At 48.9% G+C, this 26,054-nt stretch overlaps 1 protein-coding gene across 1 annotated transcript in view; it reads right to left on the bottom strand.

Annotated features, from left to right (window-relative positions):
- The window catches only part of LOC120046031 (protein kinase C epsilon type-like), a 56,301-nt gene that overhangs the window by 25,064 nt on the left and 5,183 nt on the right, over positions 1–26,054 (bottom strand). The window contains exon 2 of the mRNA XM_038990943.1: positions 3,010–3,164. Within this exon, the coding sequence (XP_038846871.1) occupies positions 3,010–3,164 (155 nt within the window). The remainder of the gene's footprint in view (positions 1–3,009; positions 3,165–26,054) is intronic.

Consider the following 26,054-nt stretch of genomic DNA (forward strand, 5'->3'; position numbering starts at 1 on the left):
AGCTGTTTTTCAGTCTCTCGGTCCCTGCTTTGATGCACCTGTACTGACCTCGCCTTCTGGATGATAACGGGGTGAACAGGCAGTGGCTCGGGTAGTTGTTGTCCTTGATGATCTTTATGGCCTTCCTGTGACATCGGGTGGTGTAGGTGTCCTGGAGGGCAGGTAGTTTGCCCCCGGTGATGCGTTGTGCAGACCTCACTACCCTCTGGAGAGCCTTGCGGTTGTGGGCGGAGCAGTTGCCGTACCAGGCGGTGATACAGCCCGACAGGATGCTCTCGATTGTGCATCTGTAGAAGTTTGTGAGTGCTTTTGGTGACAAGCCGAATTTCTTCAGCCTCCTGAGGTTGAAGAGGCGCTGCTGCGCCTTCTTCACAACGCTGTCTGTGTGGGTGGACCAATTCAGTTTGTCCGTGATGTGTACACCGAGGAACTTAAAACTTTCCACCTTCTCCACTACTGTCCCGTCGATGTGGATAGGGGGGTGCTCCCTCTGCTGTTTCCTGAAGTCCACAATCATCTCCTTTGTTTTTTTGACGTTGAGTGTGAGGTTATTTCCTGACACCACACTCCGAGGGCCCTCACCTCCTCCCTGTAGGCCGTCTCGTCGTTGTTGGTAATCAAGCCTACCACTGTAGTGTCGTCCGCAAACTTGATGATTGAGTTGGAGGCGTGCATGGCCACGCAGTCGTGGGTGAACAGGGAGTACAGGAGCGGGCTCAGAACGCACCCTTGTGGGGCCCCGGTGTTGAGGATCAGCGGGGTGGAGATGTTGTTACCTACCCTCACCACCTGGGGGCGGCCCGTCAGGAAGTCCAGGACCCAGTTGCACAGGGCGGGGTCGAGACCCAGGGTCTCGAGCTTGATGACGAGTTTGGAGGGTACTATGGTGTTAAATGCTGAGCTGTAGTCGATGAGCAGCATTCTCACATAGGTATTCCTCTTGTCCAGATGGGTTAGGGCAGTGTGCAGTGTGGTTGCGATTGCGTCGTCTGTGGACCTATTGGGTCGGTAAGCAAATTGGAGTGGGTCTAGGGTGTCAGGTAGGGTGGAGGTGATATGGTCCTTGACTAGTCTCTCAAAGCACTTCATGATGACGGAAGTGAGTGCTACGGGGCGGTAGTCGTTTAGCTCAGTTACCTTAGCTTTCTTGGGAACAGGAACAATGGTGGCCCTCTTGAAGCATGTGGGAACAGCAGACTGGGATAAGGATTGATTGAATATGTCCTTAAACACACCAGCCAGCTGGTCTGCGCATGCTCTGAGGACGCGGCTGGGAATGCCGTCTGGGCCTGCAGCCTTGCGCGGGTTAACACGCTTAAATGTTTTACTCACCTCGGCTGCAGTGAAGGAGAGCCCGCAGGTTTTGGTAGCGGGCCGTGTCAGTGGCACTGTATTGTCCTCAAAGCGAGCAAAAAAGTTATTTAGCCTGTCTGGGAGCAAGACATCCTGGTCCGCGACGGGGCTGGTTTTCTTTTTGTAATCCGTGATTGACTGTAGACCCTGCCACATACCTCTTGTGTCTGAGCTGTTGAATTGCGACTCTACTTTGTCTCTATACTGGGACTTAGCTTGTTTGATTGCCTTGCGGAGAGAATAGCTACACTGTTTGTATTCGGTCATGTTTCCGGTCACCTTGCCCTGGTTAAAAGCAGTGGTTCGCGCTTTCAGTTTCACGCGAATGCTGCCATCAATCCACGGATTCTGGTTTGGGAATGTTTTAATTGTTGCTGTGGGTACGACATCGTCAATGCACTTTCTAATGAACTCGCTCACCGAATCAGCGTATTCGTCAATATTGTTGTTGGACGCAATGCGGAACATATCCCAATCCACGTGATCGAAGCAGTCTTGAAGCGTGGAATCAGATTGGTCGGACCAGCGTTGAACAGACCTGAGCGAGGGAGCTTGTTGTTTTAGTTTCTGTTTGTAGGCTGGAAGCAACAAAATGGAGTCGTGGTCAGCTTTTCCGAAAGGAGGGCGGGGGAGGGCCTTATATGCGTCGCGGAAGTTAGTATAACAATGATCCAAGGTTTTACCAGCCCTGGTAGCACAATCGATATGCTGATAGAATTTAGGGAGTTTTGTTTTCAGATTAGCCTTGTTAAAATCCCCAGCTACGATGAATGCAGCCTCAGGGTGTGTGGTTTCCAGTTTACAAAGAGTCAGATAAAGTTCGTTCAGGGCCATCGATGTGTCTGCTTGGGGGGGAATATATACGGCTGTGATTATAATCGAAGAGAATTCCCTTGGTAGATAATGCGGTCGACATTTGATTGTGAGGAATTCTAGATCAGGTGAACAGAATGACTTGAGTTCCTGTATGTTGTTATGATCACACCACGTCTCGTTAATCATAAGGCATACACCCCCGCCCCTCTTCTTACCAGAAAGATGTTTGTTTCTGTCGGCGCGATGCGTGAAGAAACCAGCTGGCTGCACCGACTCTGTTAGCGTCTCTTGAGTGAGCCATGTTTCCGTGAAGCAGAGAACGTTACAATCTCTGATGTCTCTCTGGAATATTACCCTTGCTCGGATTTCATCAACCTTATTGTCAAGAAGCTGGACATTGGCGAGTAGTATGCTAGGGAGTGGAGCGCGATGTGCCCGTCTCCGAAGCCTGACCAGGAGACCGCTTCGTTTGCCCCTTTTACGGCGTCGCTTAGGGTCGCCGGCTGGGATCAGATCCATTGTATTGGGTGGAAGGCAAAACACTGGATCCGCTTCGGGAAAGTCATATTCCTGGTTGTAACGATGGTGAGTTGACGTTGCTCTTATATTCATTAGTTCCTCCCGACTGTATGTAATGAAACCTAAGATTACCTGGGGTACCAATGTAAGGAATAACACATAAAAAAACTAAATACTGCATATTTTCCTAGGAACGCGAAGCGAGGAGGCCATCTCGGTCGGCGCCGGAAGTTGTGATGATGTATGAGCTGAATCAGGGGGAAGTGGCCCTCACTAAGCAAGCAGCGTGATGTCCGTAACAAGTGTGTGTGTGTTTGTTACCTGTAGATTACTCCATGTTGGTGAAGGAACATGAGGGCAGAAGTGACTTCGGCGGCATAGAAGCGAGAGCGCGTCTCGTCAAACTTCCTGGAGCGCTGGATCTGAAACATCAGGTCTCCTCCATTTACATACTCCATCACAAAGAACAGACGGTCCTGGAGAAGGAGGGAGAGATGAAGAGAGACAAGAAAAAGAGTTATACCCTTTTCACCCATTGATAAAAAAACGAACTATAACGACAATAGAATAGTTTCTACTTCTATAAATCAGCCTCAAAGAATGAAGAGTTAATCAGATTGCATTATGAAAAGTTGATTTTTACCAGTTATCATGTAGATCAATAATTCAGCTCAATAAAGATTGAACTGTAGTTTATTGATAGTGTGATCCTCTGAGCATAACCAGTATTGTCCATCTGCATTAGTGCATATATTAAAATAGCCTTATCCCTGCATTACCCCGTCCACCTTCACAAAGAATTGTGGTACTTATGGTCAGCAATCAATACCTGTCACTAAGGCTAAGCTCTCCACCCCACTTCACCCTCCCCTCCCATCCCCACCCAACCTGACACCACAAACTACAGTCCTGTATTACTGACACCCCACCTACAGTACTGTATTACTGACACCCCACCTACAGTACTGTATTACTGACACCACAAACTACAGTCCTGTAACACTGACACCCCACCTACAGTACTGTATTACTGACACCCCACCTACAGTACTGTATTACTGACACCCCACCTACAGTACTGTATTACTGACACCCCACCTACAGTACTGTATTACTGACACCCCACCTACAGTACTGTATTACTGACATCCCACCTACAGTACTGTATTACTGACACCCCACCTTCAGTACTGTATTACTGACACCCCACCTACAGTACTGTATTACTGACACCCCACCTTCAGTACTGTATTACTGAAACCCCACCTACAGTACTGTATTACTGACACCCCACCTACAGTACTGTATTACTGACACCACAAACTACAGTCCTTTATTACTGACACCCCACCTACAGAGTCTCAATCTGGTTGTTTATTGAAGGCCATTAAAGTGAATATGAAGGATATTCCCCAGAGTTCTAGTATAGGAAATGAGCCAGATATTTTCTCAAATTTCAGCCCTTTATCACATCATCAGTTGTCACAAAGTGATACTTGGCCTAAACCCCAAAGAGTGTCTCTGAATCAATGAGATAATTGTGGTTTAGTGGATTAAGAAGCATGAGGAGACTAGAATTCTTGGTGTTACAATAGCGTACGTGTAACACTTGGCCTCTGCTTCACTGACTGCACGCTTGAACTATACAACAGGAGAAGAGAAGCTCCACTCTCACACGGCTAGGGGAATGGTAGACTCCCCTCTCACACTGCTAGGGGAATGGTAGGCTCCTCTCTCACACTGCTAGGGGAATGGTAGGCTCCCCTCTCAAAGTACTAGGGGAATGGTGGACTCCCCTCTCACGCAGCTAGGGGAATGGTAGGCTCCCCTCTCACAGTACTAGGGGAATGGTAGGCTCCCCTCTCACAGTACTAGGGGAATGGTAGGCTCCCCTCTCACACTGCTAGGGTAATGGTAGGCTCCCCTCTCACAGTACTAGGGGAATGGTGGACTCCCCTCTCACACAGCTAGGGGAATGGTAGGCTCCCCTCTCACAGTACTAGGGGAATGGTAGACTCCCCTCTCACAGTACTAGGGGAATGGTAGGCTCCCCTCTCACACTGCTAGGGGAATGGTAGGCTCCCCTCTCACACTGCTAGGGGAATGGTAGGCTCCCCTCTCACAGTACTAGGGGAATGGTGGACTCCCCTCTCACACTGCTAGGGGAATGGTAGACTCCCCTCTCACACTGCTAGGGGAATGGTAGGCTCCTCTCTCACACTGCTAGGGTAATGGTAGGCTCCACTCTCGCACTGGTAGGGGAATGGTAGACTCCCCTCTCACACTGCTAGGGGAATGGTAGGTTCCTCTCTCATACTGCTAGGGGAATGGTAGACTCCCCTCTCACACTGCTAGGGGAATGGTAGGTTCCTCTCTCACACTGCTAGGGGAATGGTAGACTCCCCTCTCACACTGCTAGGGTAATGGTAGGTTCCCCTCATTTGGTTGTTAATTCTACATTCAGTAAGACATGAGGGGATGGTTAGATGTGGTAAAGCATTGTTACAGTGTAAACTGGGGTGAAAAGTGGTAAAGAATTATTACAGTGTAAACTGGGGTGAAATGTGGTAAAGCATTATTACATTGTAAACTGGGGTGAAATGTGGTAAAGCATTATTACATTGTAAACTGGGGTGAAATGTGGTAAAGCATTATTACAGTGTAACCTGGGGTGAAATGTGGTAAAGCATTATTACAGTGTAAACTGGGGTGAAATGTGGTAAAGCATTATTACATTGTAAACTGGGGTGAAATGTGGTAAAGCATTATTACAGTGTAAACTGGGGTGAAATGTGGTAAAGCATTATTACATTGTAAACTGGGGTGAAATGTGGTAAAGCATTATTACAGTGTAAACTGGGGTGAAATGTGGTAAAGCATTATTACAGTGTAAACTGGGGTGAAATGTGGTAAAGCATTATTACATTGTAAACTGGGGTGAAATGTGGTAAAGCATTATTACATTGTAAACTGGGGTGAAATGTGGTAAAGCATTATTACAGTGTAAACTGGGATGAAATGTGGTAAAGCATTATTACAGTGTAAACTGGGGTGAAATGTGGTAAAGCATTATTACATTGTAAACTGGGGTGAAATGTGGTAAAGCATTATTACAGTGTAAACTGGGGTGAAATGTGGTAAAGCATTATTACAGTGTAAACTGCTCATGGGTGCTGCGCTGTGGCTGCAGTCTGCTACAGCCTCTCCACCTTAATGTGTATATTTGTGTGTTTATCAGAAGAGTTGGGTATCTGCCTTCCTCCCAGTCTTCCTCTAGTAGATGTTGTCCAGTAAACTAATGTTCTGTCCAGTAAACTAATGTTGTGCTCTGTCTTTGACATTGATCAATTTAGGACATTGATCAATTTAGCAATTTAGTGTACTCAGTATTTCATTAAAGCCATACAACTCTCTGAACAGTTATTGAAAGTATTTTTCTAGGCTGAAGGAGTTTGTCTAGCAGTCCACCTCAGCACTATTCTCTTTCTGAAAGCGAATTGAAACAGGATGCTGAAATAGTTTGTTTAAATGTGCCCCGAGTCACAGCAAGTCCCACCCAATCAAACGTGAATAAATATTTCCTGCTTCTAATTAGAAATGTACAGATAATAGCTTCCATCGCAGACACAGATAAAATTCAAGATGGCCGCCAGGACCCAACAATATGGGCCTGTCTGTGTGTGTCTGTGTTTGTCTGTGTGTGTGTGTCTGCGTGTTTGTGTGTGTGTCAGACATGCCTGTCTGGGTCACCCCACCATACAGTGCAAGAAGGATCCAGTCTGAACATGCTCTTTATGTAACCGACTACACACACACACACACACACACACACACACACACACACACACACACACACACACACACACACACACACACACACACACACAAACACACACACACACACACACACACACACACACACACACACACACACACACACACACACACACACACACACACATACACATACACAAAAAAACACACAAACACTCACAGACACACACACACAATCCATAATGAATAAACAAATCTTTTCAAGAGATATGTTACTTAACAATTACAAAGAAAGGGAGATGGTAAGGTCGGTATGGTCATGAATGGTTTCATTCCATGTTTTCACAAGCATTAGCATTATCATTATCATTTCAGTGAAGAGCGCATTGTGTGGTCCTGGACACAGCTCTAGAATGTTGATCCTTAAGCCCAGAACATCAGGCTGACCCCACTCACTGTACCACATACTCACCGGCCAGAGGGATTCACACACACGCACAGACACGCACAGACACACAGACACACGCACACACATTAACACACACTGGCACAAACAGTGGCAAAGACAGTGTAATTAAATCACACACAAACACTCACACACACACACTCACAGACACAAACACTCACACACTCACACACACACACACACACACACACACACACACACACACACACACACACACACACACACACACACACACACACACACACACACACACACACACACACACACACACACACACACACACACACACACACACACACAGACACAACATTACCAAGAAGCTGTCAATCCCCAGCAGGAGAGAGTGTTCTTTTCTAAGGTCGTCGTTAGCTGAGACATTTCGGTGTTCTGGGGAATCAAAAACAAACTGCCTTTTCTGACAAATCTCTCTTTACATCCCAGGAATCATGACACCATCTCTCTCTCCATCTCTCTCAAATGTTTTATATTTGTGTCCAAATTGTCCATGAGTTTCTAGTAGATAGACCATATGGTTCAAGAGAAAATGTCCTAATTAATAAAAAAAAACAATCTAATCAACAATGACAACAAATACGTGGAAAAATAAATACAAGTGTGTGGAAAAAACATAAAGGATATTTCATGCTGAAACCCTCATATTAAACTCCAATGGTGTTCACAAAGTTTTTTATGTTGATATATTTACCTTTTTTTAACTAGACAAGACAGTTAAGAACAAATTCTTATTTACAATGACGGACTACCCTGGTTAAACCATAACCTGGACGACGCTGGGCCAATGGTGCGCCGCCCTATGGGACTCCCAATCCGGCCGGTTGTGATATAGCCTGGAATCGAACCAGGGTCTGTAGTGACGCCTCTAGCACTGAGATGCAGTTCCTTAGACCCCGGTGCCACTTGGGAGCCCCAAAGTTTATGGTTAATATTTAGGATAACATTTCGCAGCTTTGCCATACATTTTTTAAATAAAAAAATCATGTCATTTAATTATTTAATATTATTATGCATGTGTTAAGGCCACACAGAGGGCCAGAGAACATTACAGATGGCTGAAGTACCTAAAAAGGCCACTATATAGATGTCTTGTGATTACAATGATGACAAAGATTACAAAAAAATCCTTGAAACATACACAAATTGTGGTCGTTTACTGGTAAATTTAGAACGTTTCCAGTAATGTACTCTCCATTTCCAACCCTAATGATGACCTTAAGACACATACAGTGTATTGTATTATTTATGAGTCTATTTGTCACGCCCTGGCCTTAGTATTCTTTGTTTTCTTTATGTTTTTTAGTTAGGTCAGGGTGTGACATGGGGAATGTATGTGTTTTGTAGTGTCTAGGGGTGTTGTATGTGTATGGGGCAGAGAAGAGTGTAGTTGTCTAGTTATGTCTATGGCTGCCTAGATTGGTTCTCAATCAGAGACAGCTGTCATTCATTGTCTCTGATTGGGAGCCATATTTAAGGCAGCCATAGGCAGTAGGCTTTTGTGGGTAGTTGTCTATGTTGTACATTTGTAGCTTGTGATTGCACTTACGTCTTTAGCTTCACGATCGTTTGTTGGTTTGTTTCGTTTTGTAATAGTGTTCGTTACTTGTTTTTCCCTCTTCTAAATAAAGAGATGTATTTTGCACACGCTGCGCCTTGGTCCACTCTCTCTCACGAAGACGATCGTGACAGAACTACCCACCAACCATGGATCAAGCAGCGTGAGAGGAACCAACAACAGCGGCAAAGAAACCAGGACTCGTGGACATGGGAGGAAATATTGGACGGAAAGGGACCCTGGGCTCAACCAGGAGAATATCGCCGCCCCAAAGCTGAGCTGGAGGCAGCGAAAGCAGAGAGGCGGCGATATGAGGAGGCAGCACGGAAACAAGGCTGGAAGCCCGTAAGTCAAACCCAAACATTTCTTGGGGGGGGGCTCTCGGGTAGTTTAGTTGGGTCAGTCGGGAGACGTGAGCCAACTCCTCCTGCTTATCGTAAGGAGCCGGTGAGGGCGGATTTGGAGGTGAGTGACGCAGAGACAGTAAAGTAGTTAATGGAGAAATTGGAGGAGAGAGTTATGAGGGATGTACTGGTTTGGTGCGTGAGGCACGGCATCCGTCCGAATGAACGTGTTGGTGAGTTAATGTCACCGGGAACAGCTCTTCATACTCGTCCTGAGGTGCGTGCTAGCCGTCTGGTTAAGACAGTGCCTACAGCACGCACAAAGCCTCCTGTGCGTCTCCAGAGTCCTGTGTGTCCTGTTACTGCTCCTCGCAATAGCCCTGTGGTGCGTGTCCCCAGCCCAGTACCACCAGTGCTGACACCACGCACTAAGCCTCCTGTGCCTCTCCAGAGCCCTGTTCCTTCTCCACGCACTCTCCCTGTGGTGCGTGTATCCAGCCCAGTGCCTCCAGTTCCGGCACCACGCACCAAGCCTCATGTGCGTCTCCAGAGCCCTGTACGCACTGTTCCTTCTCCCCGTACTCGCCCTGATGTGCGTGCCCTCAGCCCGGTACCACCAGTGCCGGTACCACGCACCAGGCCTATAGTACGCCTTGAGAGTCAGTGTGCCCTGTTGTTGTTCCCCGCACTAGCCTGAAGGTGCGTGTCTTTAGCCCGGTACCTCCAGTTCCGGTACCACGCACCAGGCCTACAGTGCGTCTCAGCCGGCCAGAGTCTGCCGTCTGGCCAGCGGCGCCTGAACTGCCCGTCTGCCCAACGGCGCCTGAACTGCCCGTCTGCCCAACGGCGCCTGAACTGCCCGTCTGCCCAACGGCACCTGAACTGCCCGTCTGCCCAACGGCGCCTGAACTGCCCGTCTGCCCAACGCCGTCTGAACTGTCCGTCTGCCAAGCGCCGCATGAACTGCCCGTCTGTACTGAGCCTTCAAAGCCGCCCGTCTGCCATGAGCCTGCAAAGCTGCCCGTCTGCCATGAGCCTTCAGAGCCGTCCGCCAGACAGGAGCCGCTAGAGCCGTCCGCCAGACAGGAGCCGCTAGAGCCTTCCGCCAGACAGGATCAGCCAGAGCCTTCCGCCAGACAGGATCAGCCAGAGCCTTCCGCCAGACAGGATCAGCCAGAGCCTTCCGCCAGACAGGATCAGCCAGAGCCTTCCGGCAGACATGACCAGCCAGAGCCGTCAGCGAGCCATGACCAGCCAGAGCCGTCAGCGAGCCATGACCAGCCAGAGCCGTCAGCGAGCCATGACCAGCCAGAGCCGTCAGCGAGCCATGACCAGCCAGAGCCGTCAGCGAGCCATGACCAGCCAGAGCCGTCATCCAGCCATGACCAGCCAGAGCCGTCATCCAGCCATGACCAGCCAGCGCCGTCATCCAGCCATGACCAGCCAGCGCCGTCATCCAGCCATGACCAGCCAGAGCCGTCATCCAGCCATGACCAGCCAGAGCCGTCATCCAGCATAGAGCCGTCATCCAGCCATGACCAGCCAGAGCCGTCATCCAGCCATGACCAGCCAGAGCCGTCATCCAGCATAGAGCCAGCCAGCCAGGATCCGCCAGAGCCAGCCAGCCAGGATCCGCCAGAGCCAGCCAGCCAGGATCCGCCAGAGCCAGCCAGCCAGGATCCGCCAGAGCCAGCCAGCCAGGATCCGCCAGTCAATCAGGTGTTGCCTCTCATTCTGGTGTTGCCCCTCATTCTGGTGTTGCCCCTCATTCTGGTGTTGCCCCTCATTCTGGTGCTGCCCCTCATTCCGGTGCTGCCCCTCATTCCGGTGCTGCCCCTCAGTCCGGTGCTGCCCCTTAGTCCGGTGCTGCCCCTTAGTCCGGTGGGGTTTATTTGGAGGGTGGCCATTTGGAGGAGGCTACCTAAGCGGGTATTGACAATGGTGGAGTGGGGGCCACGTCCCGCACCCGAGCCGCCGCCATGATGGGGCCCACCCCGGACCCTCCCCTTTCTATTTCAGGTTGTGCGGTCGGAGTCCGCACCTTTGGGGGGGGGGGGGGGGGGGGTACTGTCACGCCCTGGCCTTAGTATTCTTTGTTTTCTTTATGTTTTTTAGTTAGGTCAGGGTGTGACATGGGGAATGTATGTGTTTTGTAGTGTCTAGGGGTGTTGTATGTGTATGGGGCAGAGAAGAGTGTAGTTGTCTAGTTATGTCTATGGCTGCCTAGATTGGTTCTCAATCAGAGACAGCTGTCATTCATTGTCTCTGATTGGGAGCCATATTTAAGGCAGCCATAGGCAGTAGGCTTTTGTGGGTAGTTGTCTATGTTGTACGTTTGTAGCTTGTGATTGCACTTACGTCTTTAGCTTCACGATCGTTTGTTGGTTTGTTTCGTTTTGTAATAGTGTTCGTTGCGTGTTTTTCCCTCTTCTAAATAAAGAGATGTATTTTGCACACGCTGCGCCTTGGTCCACTCTCTCTCACGAAGACGATCGTGACACTATTAGTTATAAGAAATACAAGTCCCCTCTCTTTGTGTGAAACCCCTTGGCAAACAAACGTTTGTCGACAAGGATGCACTCAAAGTAAAAGACATACATGTAGAACAGCCATACAAAGGCCATATATAGCAACAATGTTCCATGTGCTGAACCAATCAGAAAGTCATTACAGCCAACAGAGAATCCTGTCTATATCCAGTTTGGGCCAAAGGCCCTCCAGGATACAAACTCACACAGATAGCAGTGTGTATGTGTGTGTGTATGTTACAAGTTTTACTATATTTGTGAGTCCAAAAGTCCTCACAAGTATAGTAAACCAAAAAACATTTCTGAGAAGTGAGGACAATTTGCTGGTCCTCACTTGTAAAAAGGCTATTTTAGGCTTAGGGGTTAGGTTTACACTCTTAGAAAAAAAGGTTTTCAAAAGGGTTCTTTGGCCGTCCCCATAGGAGAACCTTTTTGGTTCCAGGTAGAACCCTTTTTGGTTTCATGTAGAACCCCCAACAATCTTGTGGTACAGCGATTCACTAAAATAAGTTGAAGGAAGCGAGAGCGATGGAGATAGAGAGATGATGTACTGCTTGGACAGACAGATGTCCTCCTCTGCTGTGGCTCAACCCTCCATGGCTGTTCTCCCTAAACACACACACACACATGTTCCCACGTTCCCCATTGCTGGGGTCAGCCAGGAAGGGCGGAGTCAGGCAGAGAAGTCTAATGGGTAAGAGGAGCCACAGAGCCTTAAAATGGGACACTTGGATGTGAGCATAACCACAGTGTAACAACGATGTCCCTATGAACACATTCTGAACCAACAGTAACACTATCATTAATGACCGGTTGACCGTAGAGTGACCATACAAATTACTAAAGATAGAACACACATTCAATTCAGTTAATGGAAGACTCTCCAGTCATGGAACAGTCTCAATCACAACAAATGAAGACAAAGTACCTCTGCCAACGATCATGCTCTGCAGCTTATCTTTCATCATTACAGGAAAGTACGTGTGTGTGTGTGTGTGTGTGTGTGTGTGTGTGTGTGTGTGTGTGTGTCTGTAGCTCGTCCAGCATGCGGCTGTGTTTTGGTGATGGCGAGGCTCCTATTTGACTGTCTGCACAGCTGTCAGGAAGAGGAGAACTACAATCAACCGCCACAATTAATGGAGTAAAAACCGAGAATCAACCTGTGGGAGGGCTGCCAAGTCACCTCCAACCCAGAGTCAGGCTCCAGGGCCCAGCTAAGGGCCTAGAGAAGGCCCATTCACTCACTGATGCCTTTAAGAGAGAATGAGGGGAATGAGAGAGAACAAAGGTGAGGGGAATTCCAAGAACTAGGTGGCAGGACTGCTGTGTCTTTTCATAGGCTCCAATAATGAACAGTTGTCTGAATTGGATCTCCCAAAGGAGGTAGTAATGTGGGATTGTGTCTGTATTCTAGCAGATCTTATGAGCCTGTTAGTCTCTTCCTTCTAGCTCTCTCTCTCTCTCTCTCTCTCTCTCTCTCTCTCTCTCTCTCTCTCTCTCTCTCTCTCTCTCTCTCTCGCAATTCAAATCAAATCAAATCAATTCAAGGGTCTTTATTGGCATGGGAAACATATGTTAACATTGCCAAAGCAAGTGAGGTAGATAATATACAAAAGTGAAATAAACAATAAAAATTAACAGTAAACATTACACTCACAGAAGTTTCAAAAGAATAAAGACATTACAAATGTCATATTATGTATATATCCAGTGTTCTAACAATGTACAAATGGTTAAAGTACAAAAGGGAAAATAAATAAGCATAAATATGGGTTGTATTTACAATGGTGTACAATGATGGTCTCTCTCTCTCTCTCTCCCTATCTTACACTACCTCTTTCTCTCCCTCCATCTTACTCTCCCTCTTTTTCTCCCTCCCTCGCTCTCTTTCTCTCCCTCTCTTTCTCTCTCTCCCTCCCTCGCTCTCTTTCTCTCCCTCTCTTTCTCTCTTTCTCTCCCACTCTCTCACACTGTCTTACTCAAGGCTGACTTGGTGTGTCTGATAATCCCTTCCTTATAATTCTCTCTCCCTTCCTCCATCCCTCCCTCCCCCCCCCCCGCCCGCCCGCCCAACCCGCCCGCCCGCCCGCCCTCCCTCTATCTCTTTCTCTCTTGCTCATGCACTCTCTCTTTTCCTGTCCCTTTCTCTCTGTACTTCAGCATAAGCAGCTATACGGGGCCTAAGCTCTGCATAAAACTCTTGTATAACGTTATTTACATTTGAGTGGTAATTAGGCTTATAAGGGCTGTGATCCTTATGGTGATAAAGACTGGAGCATGGGATTCAGACCATGGGTCGCTAAGAGTTTACGTCTTAAAATCAGTCAATCACCCTTGCGCTGTCTCTCAATCAACACCTGTGATCATTTTACCTTTCTTTGTGTTTGAGGTAATAGTGGGTTGGGGGTGAGAGTAAACGTACGTGCCTTTATGTGTGTGGTAGTTGGGGGGTACATGGCTGTGTTTTGGCCAGGGTCCAGTGATACTGGTGAAGGTACAGCAGACCAGTAGTACACAAACACGCTCGCACACACACACACACACACACACACACACACAACACACGCACACACACAACACACGCACACACACACACACACACACACACTCATACACACCATGCAGGAAACAAGCCAAGACACAAATATCCCATCAGAGGCCTGCTGGTTAATTATCCATTGAGGGAACTTGCAATGGAGCGAAGGAATGAAGAACAAGAGAGAGAAAAGGAGAGTGGGAGAGAGAGAGAGAGAGAGAGAGAAGAGGCAGAGAGAGAGAGAGAGAGAGGCAGAGAGAGAGAGAAGAGGGAGAGAGAGACAGAGACATAGAAGAGGGAGAGAGAGAGAGAGAGCGACACAGAGAGAGAGATACAGGAAGAAAGACTGAGACAGAAAGAGAAGAAGGGAGAGACAGAATATAGAGAGTGACAAATAATGAATTCATGTTTGTACATTCATTCCAACATGCTCTGATGTCTCCTGTCTATCAACTGTATTCTCTGCGAGGCCTTCCCTCTCGCTGGCCTTGCCACATGTCATGATGTAAACCTGTAGTGTGTGGGGCCTTCTGTTTCAACAACCCTATCAGCTCTGCTCACCAAACTCTCTCCAAGGGCCTCATCCCAAATGGCACCCTATTCCCTACATAATGCACCTATTCCCTACAAAGTGTTCCTATTCCCTACATAGTGTACCTATTCCCTATATAGTGCACATCGTCTAAAGTAGTGCATCATATAGGGAATAAGGTCCCCTTTGAGACGCAGCCCCTTTATGACTATAGGACATAATTCTTCTTAATTGATGGGGAACCAATGTTACATAAGGCAGCGGGAGCTGGGGTCATGGTTAAGCGTGACGGTTCCAATGTGAAAATGCAAAGCCATCATGGTCTTCCTGTCCATATTGTGGGGGAGTGGGGATGGAAGGTGGGGGGCAGGGAAAACAGATAGCATATGGAATACACATCAAACCTGATTAGAATCAGGACCCTCTTATGAAATACCTGCAACAATGCCAAACACAAACACCACATTCCTGTCACCTAGACAACTGTAAGGTAAGTGTGTGCTTGTGCATGCATGTGTGCATGTGTGTGTTAGAGAGAGAGAGAGAGAAAAGGGTTATTTATAAACATATTGTTCATCCAATCTTTTTCCTTACTCTTTCACGGTTTGCTTTTTCCAAAATACTATATATATAAATTCCTAAACCCCAGTACTCTAATCCCAACAGCAGGATCAAACCTTGTCTGCTTCATGCCAGTGTGTTCCGTATACATATGTTTGGGTCGTTCCACAAATAGGCTGCCTTTTGTGACCTTCTGACATTATGTGTGTATATTTTGAACCAACATGTTTAACAGGATCACATACATTTGCGCTCTAACTAAACTAAACCATGTTCAAAATTCCAAAGGTAGCGTATTTTAACGTGGAAAACATGTTTGTTATGAAGTTGAGCTCTTTATGATGGCAGGGGCAGCAGGTAACCTAGTGGGGCAGCAGGTAGCCTAGTGGGGCAGCAGGTAACCTAGTGGGGCAGCAGGTAACCTAGTGGGGCTGCAGGTAACCTAGTGGGGCGGCAGGTAACCTAGTGGGGCGGCAGGTAACCTAGTGGGGCGGCAGGTAACCTAGTGGGGCGGCAGGTAACCTAGTGGGGCGGCAGGTAGCCTAGTGGGGCTGCAGGTAACCTAGTGGGGCGGCAGGTAACCTAGTGGGGCGGCAGGTAACCTAGTGGGGCGGCAGGTAACCTAGTGGGGCGGCAGGTAACCTAGTGGGGCGGCAGGTAACCTAGTGGGGCGGCAGGTAGCCTAGTGGGGCGGCAGGTAACCTAGTGGGGCGGCAGGTAACCTAGTGGGGCGGCAGGTAGCCTAGTGGGGCGGCAGGTAGCCTAGTGGGGCGGCAGGTAACCTAGTGGGGCGGCAGGTAACCTAGTGGGGCGGCAGGTAACCTAGTGGAGCGGCAGGTAACCTAGTGGGGCGGCAGGTAACCTAGTGGGGCGGCAGGTAACCTAGTGGGGCTGCAGGTAACCTAGTGGGGCGGCAGGTAACCTAGTGGGGCGGCAGGTAACCTAGTGGGGCGGCAGGTAACCTAGTGGGGCGGCAGGTAGCCTAGTGGGGCGGCAGGTAGCCTAGTGGGGCGGCAGGTAGCCTAGTGGGGCGGCAGGTAACCTAGTGGGGCGGCAGGTAGCCTAGTGGGGCGGCAGGTAACCTAGTGGGGCGGCAGGTAACCTAGTGGGGCGGCAGGTAACCTAGTAGGGCGGCAGGTAACCTAGTGGGGCGGCAGGTAACCTATTGGGGCGGCAGGTAGCCTATTGGGGCGGCAGGTAACCTAGTGGGGCGGCAGGTAACCTAGTGGGGCGGCAGGTAACCTAGTGGGGCGGCAGGTAACCTAGTGGGGCGGCAGGTAACCTAGTGGGGCGGCAGGTAACCTAGTGGGGCGGCAGGTAGCCTAGTGGGGCGGCAGGTAGCCTAGTGGGGCGGCAGGTAACCTAGTGGGGCGGCAGGTAACCTAGTGGGGCGGCAGGTAACCTAGTGGGGCGGCAGGTAACCTAATGGGGCTGCAGGTAACCTAGTGGGGCGGCAGGTAACCTAGTGGGGCGGCAGGTAACCTAGTGGGGCGGCAGGTAACCTAGTGGGGCGGCAGGTAACCTAGTGGGGCGGCAGGTAGCCTAGTGGGGCGGCAGGTAGCCTAGTGGGGCGGCAGGTAACCTAGTGGGGCGGCAGGTAACCTAGTGGGGCGGCAGGTAACCTAGTGGGGCGGCAGGTAACCTAGTGGGGCGGCAGGTAACCTAGTGGGGCGGCAGGTAACCTAGTGGGGCGGCAGGTAACCTAGTGGGGCGGCAGGTAACCTAGTGGGGCGGCAGGTAACCTAGTGGGGCGGCAGGTAACCTAGTGGGGCGGCAGGTAACCTAGTGGGGCGGCAGGTAACCTAGTGGGGCGGCAGGTAACCTAGTGGGGCGGCAGGTAACCTAGTGGGGCGGCATGTAGCCTAGTGGGGCGGCAGGTAACCTAGTGGGGCGGCAGGTAGCCTAGTGGGGCGGCAGGTAGCCTAGTGGGGCGGCAGGTAGCCTAGTGGGGCGGCAGGTAGCCTAGTGGGGCGGCAGGTAACCTAGTGGGGCGGCAGGTAACCTAGTGGGGCGGCAGGTAACCTAGTAGGGCGGCAGGTAACCTAGTGGGGCGGCAGGTAACCTATTGGGGCGGCAGGTAGCCTATTGGGGCGGCAGGTAACCTAGTGGGGCGGCAGGTAACCTAGTGGGGCGGCAGGTAACCTAGTGGGGCGGCAGGTACCCTAGTGGGGCGGCAGGTAACCTAGTGGGGCGGCAGGTAACCTAGTGGGGCGGCAGGTAGCCTAGTGGGGCGGCAGGTAACCTAGTGGGGCGGCAGGTAACCTATTGGGGCGGCAGGTAGCCTAGTGGGGCGGCAGGTAACCTAGTGGGGCGGCAGGTAACCTAGTGGGGCGGCAGGTAGCCTAGTGGGGCGGCAGGTAACCTAGTGGGGCGGCAGGTAGCCTAGTGGGGAGGCAGGTAACCTAGTGGGGCGGCAGGTAACCTAGTGGGGCGGCAGGTAGCCCAGTGGGGCGGCAGGTAACCTAGTGGGGCGGCAGGTAACCTAGTGGGGCGGCAGGTAGCCCAGTGGGGCGGCAGGTAACCCAGTGTGGCGGCAGGTAACCCAGTGGGGCGGCAGGTAACCCAGTGGGGCGGCAGGTAACCCAGTGGGGCGGCAGGTAACCCAGTGGGGCGGCAGGTAGCCTAGTGGGGCGGCAGGTAACCTAATGGGGCGGCAGGTAACCTAGTGGGGCGGCATGTAACCTAGTGGGGCGGCAGGTAACCTAGTGGGGCGGCAGGTAGCCTAGTGGGGCGGCAGGTAACCTAGTGGGGCGGCATGTAGCCTAGTGGGGCGGCAGGTAGCCCAGTGGGGCGGCAGGTAACCCAGTGTGGCGGCAGGTAACCCAGTGGGGCGGCAGGTAACCCAGTGGGGCGGCAGGTAACCCAGTGGGGCGGCAGGTAACCCAGTGGGGCGGCAGGTAACCTAGTGGGGCGGCAGGTAGCCTAGTGGGGCGGCAGGTAACCTAGTGGGGCGGCAGGTAACCTAGAGGGGCGGCAGGTAGCCTAGTGGTTAGAGCGTCGGCCAGTAAGCGAAAGGTTGCTGGATGGAATCCCTGAGCTGACAAGGTAAAAATCTGTCATTCTGCCCCTGAACAAGGAAATTAACCCACTGTTCAAGGAAATTAACCCACTGTTAACCCACTGTTCTATTGGTGGAACAACCCGGTTACCATCCTACTCTATTGGTGTAATGACCCGGTTATCATCCTACACTTTAGGCACTATAGGCATTCTATTGGTGGATGACCCGGTTATCATCCTACACTATAGGCACTCTATTGGTGTAACGACCCGGTTACCATCCTACACTATAGGCACTATAGGCATTCTATTGGTGGATGACCCGGTTATCATCCTACACTATAAGCACTATAGGCACTCTGTTGGTGGAACGACCCGGTTACCATCCGGCACTATAGGCACTATAGGCACTCTATTGGTGGAACGACCAGGTTACCATCCTACACTATAGGTAATCTATTGGTGTAACGACCCGGTTATCATCCTACACTATAGGCATTCTATTGGTGTAACGACCCGGTTACCATCCTACACTATAGGCACTCTATTGGTGGAACGACCCGGTTATCATCCTACACTATAGGCACTCTATTGGTGTAACGACCCGGTTACCATCCTACACTATAGGCACTATAGGCATTCTATTGGTGGATGACCCGGTTATCATCCTACACTATAGGCACTATAGGCACTCTGTTGGTGGAACGACCCGGTTACCATCCGGCACTATAGGCACTATAGGCACTCTATTGGTGGAACGACCAGGTTACCATCCTACACTATAGGTAATCTATTGGTGTAACGACCCGGTTATCATCCTACACTATAGGCATTCTATTGGTGTAACGACCCGGTTACCATCCTACACTATAGGCACTCTATTGGTGTAACGACCCGGTTATCATCCTACACTATAGGCACTATAGGCACTCCATTGGTGGAACGACCAGGTTACCATCCTACACTATAGGCACTCTATTGGTGGAACGACCCGGTTATCATCCTACACTATAGGCACTATAGGCACTCTATTGGTGGAACGACCCGGTTACCATGCTACACTATAGGCACTATAGGCACTCTATTGGTGGAACGACCAGGTTACCATCCTACACTATAGGCACTATAGGCACTCTATTGGTGGATTGACCAGGTTATCATCCTACACTATAGACACTATAGGCACTCTATTGGTGGAATGACCCGGTTACCATCCTACACTATAGACACTATAGGCACTCTATTGGTGGAACGACCAGGTTATCATCCTACACTATAGACACTATAGGCACTCTATTGTTGGAATGACCCGGTTACCATCCTACACTATAGGCACTATAGGCACTCTATTGGTGGAACGACCAGGTTATCATCCTACACTATAGGCACTATAGGCACTCTATTGGTGGAACGACCAGGTTACCATGCTACACTATAGGCACTATAGGCACTCTATTGGTGGAACGACCAGGTTACCATCCAACACTATAGGCACTATAGGCACTCTATTGGTGGAACGACCAGGTTATCATCCTACACTATAGACACTATAGGCACTCTATTGGTGGAATGACCCGGTTACCATCCTACACTATAGGCACTATAGGCACTCTATTGGTGGAACGACCAGGTTACCATCCTACACTATAGGCACTATAGGCACTCTATTGGTGGAATGACCAGGTTACCATCCTACACTATAGGCAATCTATTGGTGTAACGACACGGTTACCATCCTACACTATAGGCACTCTATTGGTGGAGCGACCAGGTTATCATCCTACACTATAGGCACTCTATTGGTGTAACGACCTGGTTACCATCCTACACTATAGGCACTATAGGCACTCTATTGGTGGAACAACCCGGTTACCATCCTACACTATAGGCACTCTATTGGTGGAACGACCCGATTATCAACCTACACTATAGGCAATATAGGCACTCCATTGGTGGAACGACCCGGTTACCATCCTACACTATAGGCACTATAGGCACTCTATTGGTGGAACGACCCGGTTATCATCCTACACTATAGCCACTCTATTGGTGGAACGACCCGGTTATCATCCTACACTATAGGCACTCTATTGGTGGAAAGACCAGGTTATCATCCTACACTATAGGCACTATAGGCACTCTATTGGTGGAGCGACCAGGTTATCATCCTACACTATAGGCACTCTATTGGTGGAACGACCAGGTTATCATCCTACACTATAGGCACTATAGGCACTCCATTGGTGGAACGACCCGGTTACCATCCAACACTATAGGCACTCTATTGGTGGAACGACCCGGTTATCATCCTACACTATAGCCACTCTATTGGTGGAACGACCCAGTTATCATCCTACACTATAGGCACTCTATTGGTGGATCGACCAGGTTATCATCATACACTATAGGCACTCTATTGGTGGAACGACCCGGTTATCATCCTACACTATAGGCACTCTATTGGTGGAACGACCCGGTTATCATCCTACACTATAGGCACTCTATTGGTGGAACGACCCGGTTATCATCCTACACTATAGGCACTATAGGCACTCTATTGGTGGAACGACCAGGTTATCATCCTACACTATAGGCATTCTATTGGTGGATGACCCGGTTATCATCCTACACTATAGGCACTCTATTGGTGTAACAACCCGGTTATCATCCTACACTATAGGCACTCTATTGGTGTAACGACCCGGTTACCATCCTACACTATAGGCACTATAGGCATTCTATTGGTGGATGACCCGGTTATCATCCTACACTATAGGCACTATAGGCACTCTGTTGGTGGAACGACCCGGTTACCATCCGGCAATATAGGCATTATAGGCACTCTATTGGTGGAACGACCAGGTTACCATCCTACATTATAGGTAATCTATTGGTGTAACGACCTGGTTATCATCCTACACTATAGGCATTCTATTGGTGTAACGACCCGGTTACCATCCTACACTATAGGCACTCTATTGGTGGAACAACCCGGTTATCATCCTACACTATAGGCACTCTATTGGTGTAACGACCCAGTTACCATCCTACACTATAGGCACTCTATTGGTGGAATGACCCGGTTATCATCCTACACTATAGACACTATAGGCACTCTATTGGTGGAATGACCCGGTTACCATCCTACACTATAGACACTATAGGCACTCTAATTGGTGGAACGACCAGGTTATCATCCTACACTATAGACACTATAGGCACTCTATTGGTGGAATGACCCGGTTACCATCCTACACTATAGGCACTATAGGCACTCTATTGGTGGAACGACCAGGTTATCATCCTACACTATAGGCACTATAGGCACTCTATTGGTGGAACGACCAGGTTACCATGCTACACTATAGGCACTATAGGCACTCTATTGGTGGAACGACCAGGTTACCATCCTACACTATAGGCACTATAGGCACTCTATTGGTGGAACGACCAGGTTATCATCCTACACTATAGACACTATAGGCACTCTATTGGTGGAATGACCCGGTTACCATCCTACACTATAGGCACTATAGGCACTCTATTGGTGGAACGACCAGGTTACCATCCTACACTATAGGCACTATAGGCACTCTATTGGTGGAATGACCAGGTTACCATCCTACACTATAGGCAATCTATTGGTGTAACGACACGGTTACCATCCTACACTATAGGCACTCTATTGGTGGAGCAACCAGGTTATCATCCTACACTATAGGCACTCTATTGGTGTAACGACCTGGTTACCATCCTACACTATAGGCACTATAGGCACTCTATTGGTGGAACAACCCGGTTACCATCCTACACTATAGGCACTCTATTGGTGGAACGACCCGATTATCAACCTACACTATAGGCACTATAGGCACTCCATTGGTGGAACGACCCGGTTACCATCCTACACTATAGGCACTATAGGCACTCTATTGGTGGAACCACCAGGTTATCATCCTACACTATAGGCACTCTATTGGTGGAACGACCCGGTTATCATCCTACACTATAGCCACTCTATTGGTGGAACGACCCGGTTATCATCCTACACTATAGGCACTCTATTGGTGGAACGACCAGGTTATCATCCTACACTATAGGCACTATAGGCACTCTATTGGTGGAGCGACCAGGTTATCATCCTACACTATAGGCACTCTATTGGTGGAACGACCAGGTTATCATCCTACACTATAGGCACTATAGGCACTCCATTGGTGGAACGACCCGGTTACCATCCTACACTATAGGCACTCTATTGGTGGAACGACCCGGTTATCATCCTACACTATAGCCACTCTATTGGTGGAACGACCCAGTTTTCATCCTACACTATAGGCACTCTATTGGTGGAACGACCAGGTTATCATTACATTTACATTTACATTTAAGTCATTTAGCAGACGCTCTTATCCAGAGCGACTTACAAATTGGAAAGTTCATACATATTCATACTGGTCCCCCCGTGGGAATTGAACCCTGGTCCCCCCGTGGGAATTGAACCCACAACCCTGGCGTTGCAAGCGCCATGCTCTACCAACTGAGCCACACGGGACCACATCATCATACACTATAGGCACTCTATTGGTGGAACGACCCGGTTATCATCCTACACTATAGGCACTCTATTGGTGGAACGACCAGGTTACCATCCTACACTATAGGCAATCTATTGGTGTAACGACCCGGTTATCGTCCTACACTATAGGCACTATAGGCACTCCATTGGTGGAACGACCCGGTTACCATCCTACACTCTAGGCACTCTATTGGTGGAACGACCCGGTTATCATCCTACACTATAGCCACTCTATTGGTGGAACGACCCGGTTATCATCCTACACTATAGGCACTATAGGCACTCTATTGGTGGAACGACCAGGTTATCATCCTACACTATAGGCACTCTATTGGTGGAACGACCAGGTTATCATCCTACACTATAGGCACTATAGGCACTCCATTGGTGGAACGACCCGGTTACCATCCTACACTATAGGCACTCTATTGGTGGAACGACCCGGTTATCATCCTACACTATAGCCACTCTATTGGTGGAACGACCCAGTTATCATCCTACACTATAGGCACTCTATTGGTGGAACGACCAGGTTATCATCATACACTATAGGCACTCTATTGGTGGAACGACCCGGTTATCATCCTACACTATAGGCACTCTATTGGTGGAACGACCAGGTTACCATCCTACACTATAGGCAATCTATTGGTGTAACGACCCGGTGTAACGATTGGTGTAACGATCCTACACTCCATTGGTGGAACGACCCGGTTACCATCCTACACTCTAGGCACTCTATTGGTGGAACGACCCGGTTATCATCCTACACTATAGCCACTCTATTGGTGGAACGACCCGGTTATCATCCTACACTATAGGCACTATAGGCACTCTATTGGTGGAACGACCAGGTTATCATCCTACACTATAGGCACTCTATTGGCTGAACGACCAGGTTACCATCCTACACTATAGGCAATCTATTGGTGTAACGACCCGGTTATCATCCTACACTATAGGCATTCTATTGGTGTAACGACCCGGTTACCATCCTACACTATAGACACTCTATTGGTGGAACAACCCGGTTATCATCCTACACTATAGGCACTCTATTGGTGTAACGACCCAGTTACCATCCTACACTATAGGCACTCTATTGGTGGAACGACCCGGTTATCATCCTACACTATAGGCACTATAGGCACTCTATTGGTGGAACGACCAGGTTATCATCCTACACTATAGGCACTATAGGCACTCCATTGGTGGAACGACCAGGTTACCATCCTACACTATAGGCACTCTATTGGTGGAACGACCCGGTTATCATCCTACACTATAGGCACTATAGGCACTCTATTGGTGGAACGACCCGGTTACCATGCTACACTATAGGCACTATAGGCACTCTATTGGTGGAACGACCAGGTTACCATCCTACACTATAGGCACTATAGGCACTCTATTGGTGGAACGACCAGGTTATCATCCTACACTATAGGCACTATAGGCACTCTATTGGTGGAACGACCCGGTTACCATGCTACACTATAGGCACTATAGGCACTCTATTGGTGGAACGACCACGTTACCATCCTACACTATAGGCACTATAGGCACTCTATTGGTGGAACGACCAGGTTATCATCCTACACTATAGGCACTCTATTGGTGGAATGACCCGGTTACCATCCTACACTATAGGCACTCTATTGGTGGAGCGACCAGGTTATCATCCTACACTATAGGCACTCTATTGGTGTAACGACCTGGTTACCATCCTACACTATAGGCACTATAGGCACTCTATTGGTGGAACAACCCGGTTACCATGCTACACTATAGGCACTCTATTGGTGGAATGACCCGATTATCAACCTACACTATAGGAACTATAGGCACTCCATTGGTGGAACGACCCGGTTACCATCCTACACTATAGGCACTATAGGCACTCTATTGGTGGAACCACCAGGTTATCATCCTACACTATAGGCACTCTATTGGTGGAACGACCCGGTTATCATCCTACACTATAGCCACTCTATTGGTGGAACGACCCGGTTATCATCCTACACTATAGGCACTCTATTGGTGGAACGACCAGGTTATCATCCTACACTATAGGCACTATAGGCACTCTATTGGTGGAGCGACCAGGTTATCATCCTACACTATAGGCACTATAGGCACTCTATTGGTGGAATGACCAGGTTACCATCCTACACTATAGGCAATCTATTGGTGTAACGACACGGTTACCATCCTAAATTATGTAGGAGAAAAGAGAGGGGAGGTAGAGGAGATGAGTGACATTAAACTTTAGAGAGAGAGAAGAGGGAGGGAGAGAGAGAATAGAGGTGACATTTACTGTAGAGAGAGAGAGGGAGAGAGAAGAGAGGTGACGTTAACTGGAGAGAGAGAGCTAACATTAACTGAAGAGAGAGAAAGAGTGAGAGAGAGTGTGAGAGAGAGAGAGGGATACATTAACTGGAGAAAGAAGAGAGATGACATTAACTGGAGAGAGAGAAGAGAGATGACATTAACGGGAGAAAGAAGAGAGAAGAGAGATGACATTAACGGGAGAGAGAGAAGAGAGATGACATTAACGGGAGAGAGAGAGAGAGACAGGGAGAGAGAGAGAAGAGAGTTGACATTAAATGGCTAGCGAGAGAGGGAGGGAGAGAGAAGTGAGGTGACATTAACTGTAGAGAGAGAGCAAGAGAGGGAGGGAGAGAGAGAAGAGAGGTGACATTTACTGGAGTGAGAGAGAGAGAGAGAGCTAACATTAACTGAAGAGAGAAAGAGTGAGAGAGAGTGCAAGAGAGAGAGAGAGATCAGGGATATAGACCAAAGTTCTCAATTGGTACAAAATATGTAGAGTACTGCACACACTACAATTACTTAGGTTTAAAAATAAGCTCAACAGGACACCTTAATGAGTCAGTGAATGACCTGAGAGAGAAAGCATGCAGGGCATTCTACGCCATTAAAAAAACAAATTAAAATTGAAATACCTAACATTTGGCTAAAACTAATTGAATGTGTCATTGAAGTAATTGCACTATATGGCAGCGAGGTGTGGGGTCCACTTGCAAAACAAGATTTCACCAAATGGGACAAACACCCCATTGAAACCCTGCATGCAGAGTTCTGTAAGATTCTCCTACATGTCCAGAGGAAAACTACAAACAATGCATGCAGGGCAGAATTAGGCCAATATCCACTAATAATAAAAACTCAAAAAAGAGCAATTCAGTTTTGGAAACATCTCAAATACAGTGATCCCCTCTCATATCATTACCAAGCCCTGCAATGCCAAGAGCTGAGCAAAGCAAATAGTCCCCTCATCCAGCTGGTCCTGGAGCTGAGTTCACAAACCTGGTCTACTAACACACTGAAGCCTCAGGACCAGAACATCCAATCAGAATAATATACAATCAAAACAAAACTACATTGCTTATTGGGAAACACAAGCACAAAGCAAAATGCAGTGCTATCTGGCCCTAAATCGACAGTACACCATGGCA

This window comes from Salvelinus namaycush, chromosome 4, assembly GCF_016432855.1.
Source record: "Salvelinus namaycush isolate Seneca chromosome 4, SaNama_1.0, whole genome shotgun sequence".
NCBI classification, from domain to species: domain Eukaryota; kingdom Metazoa; phylum Chordata; class Actinopteri; order Salmoniformes; family Salmonidae; genus Salvelinus; species Salvelinus namaycush.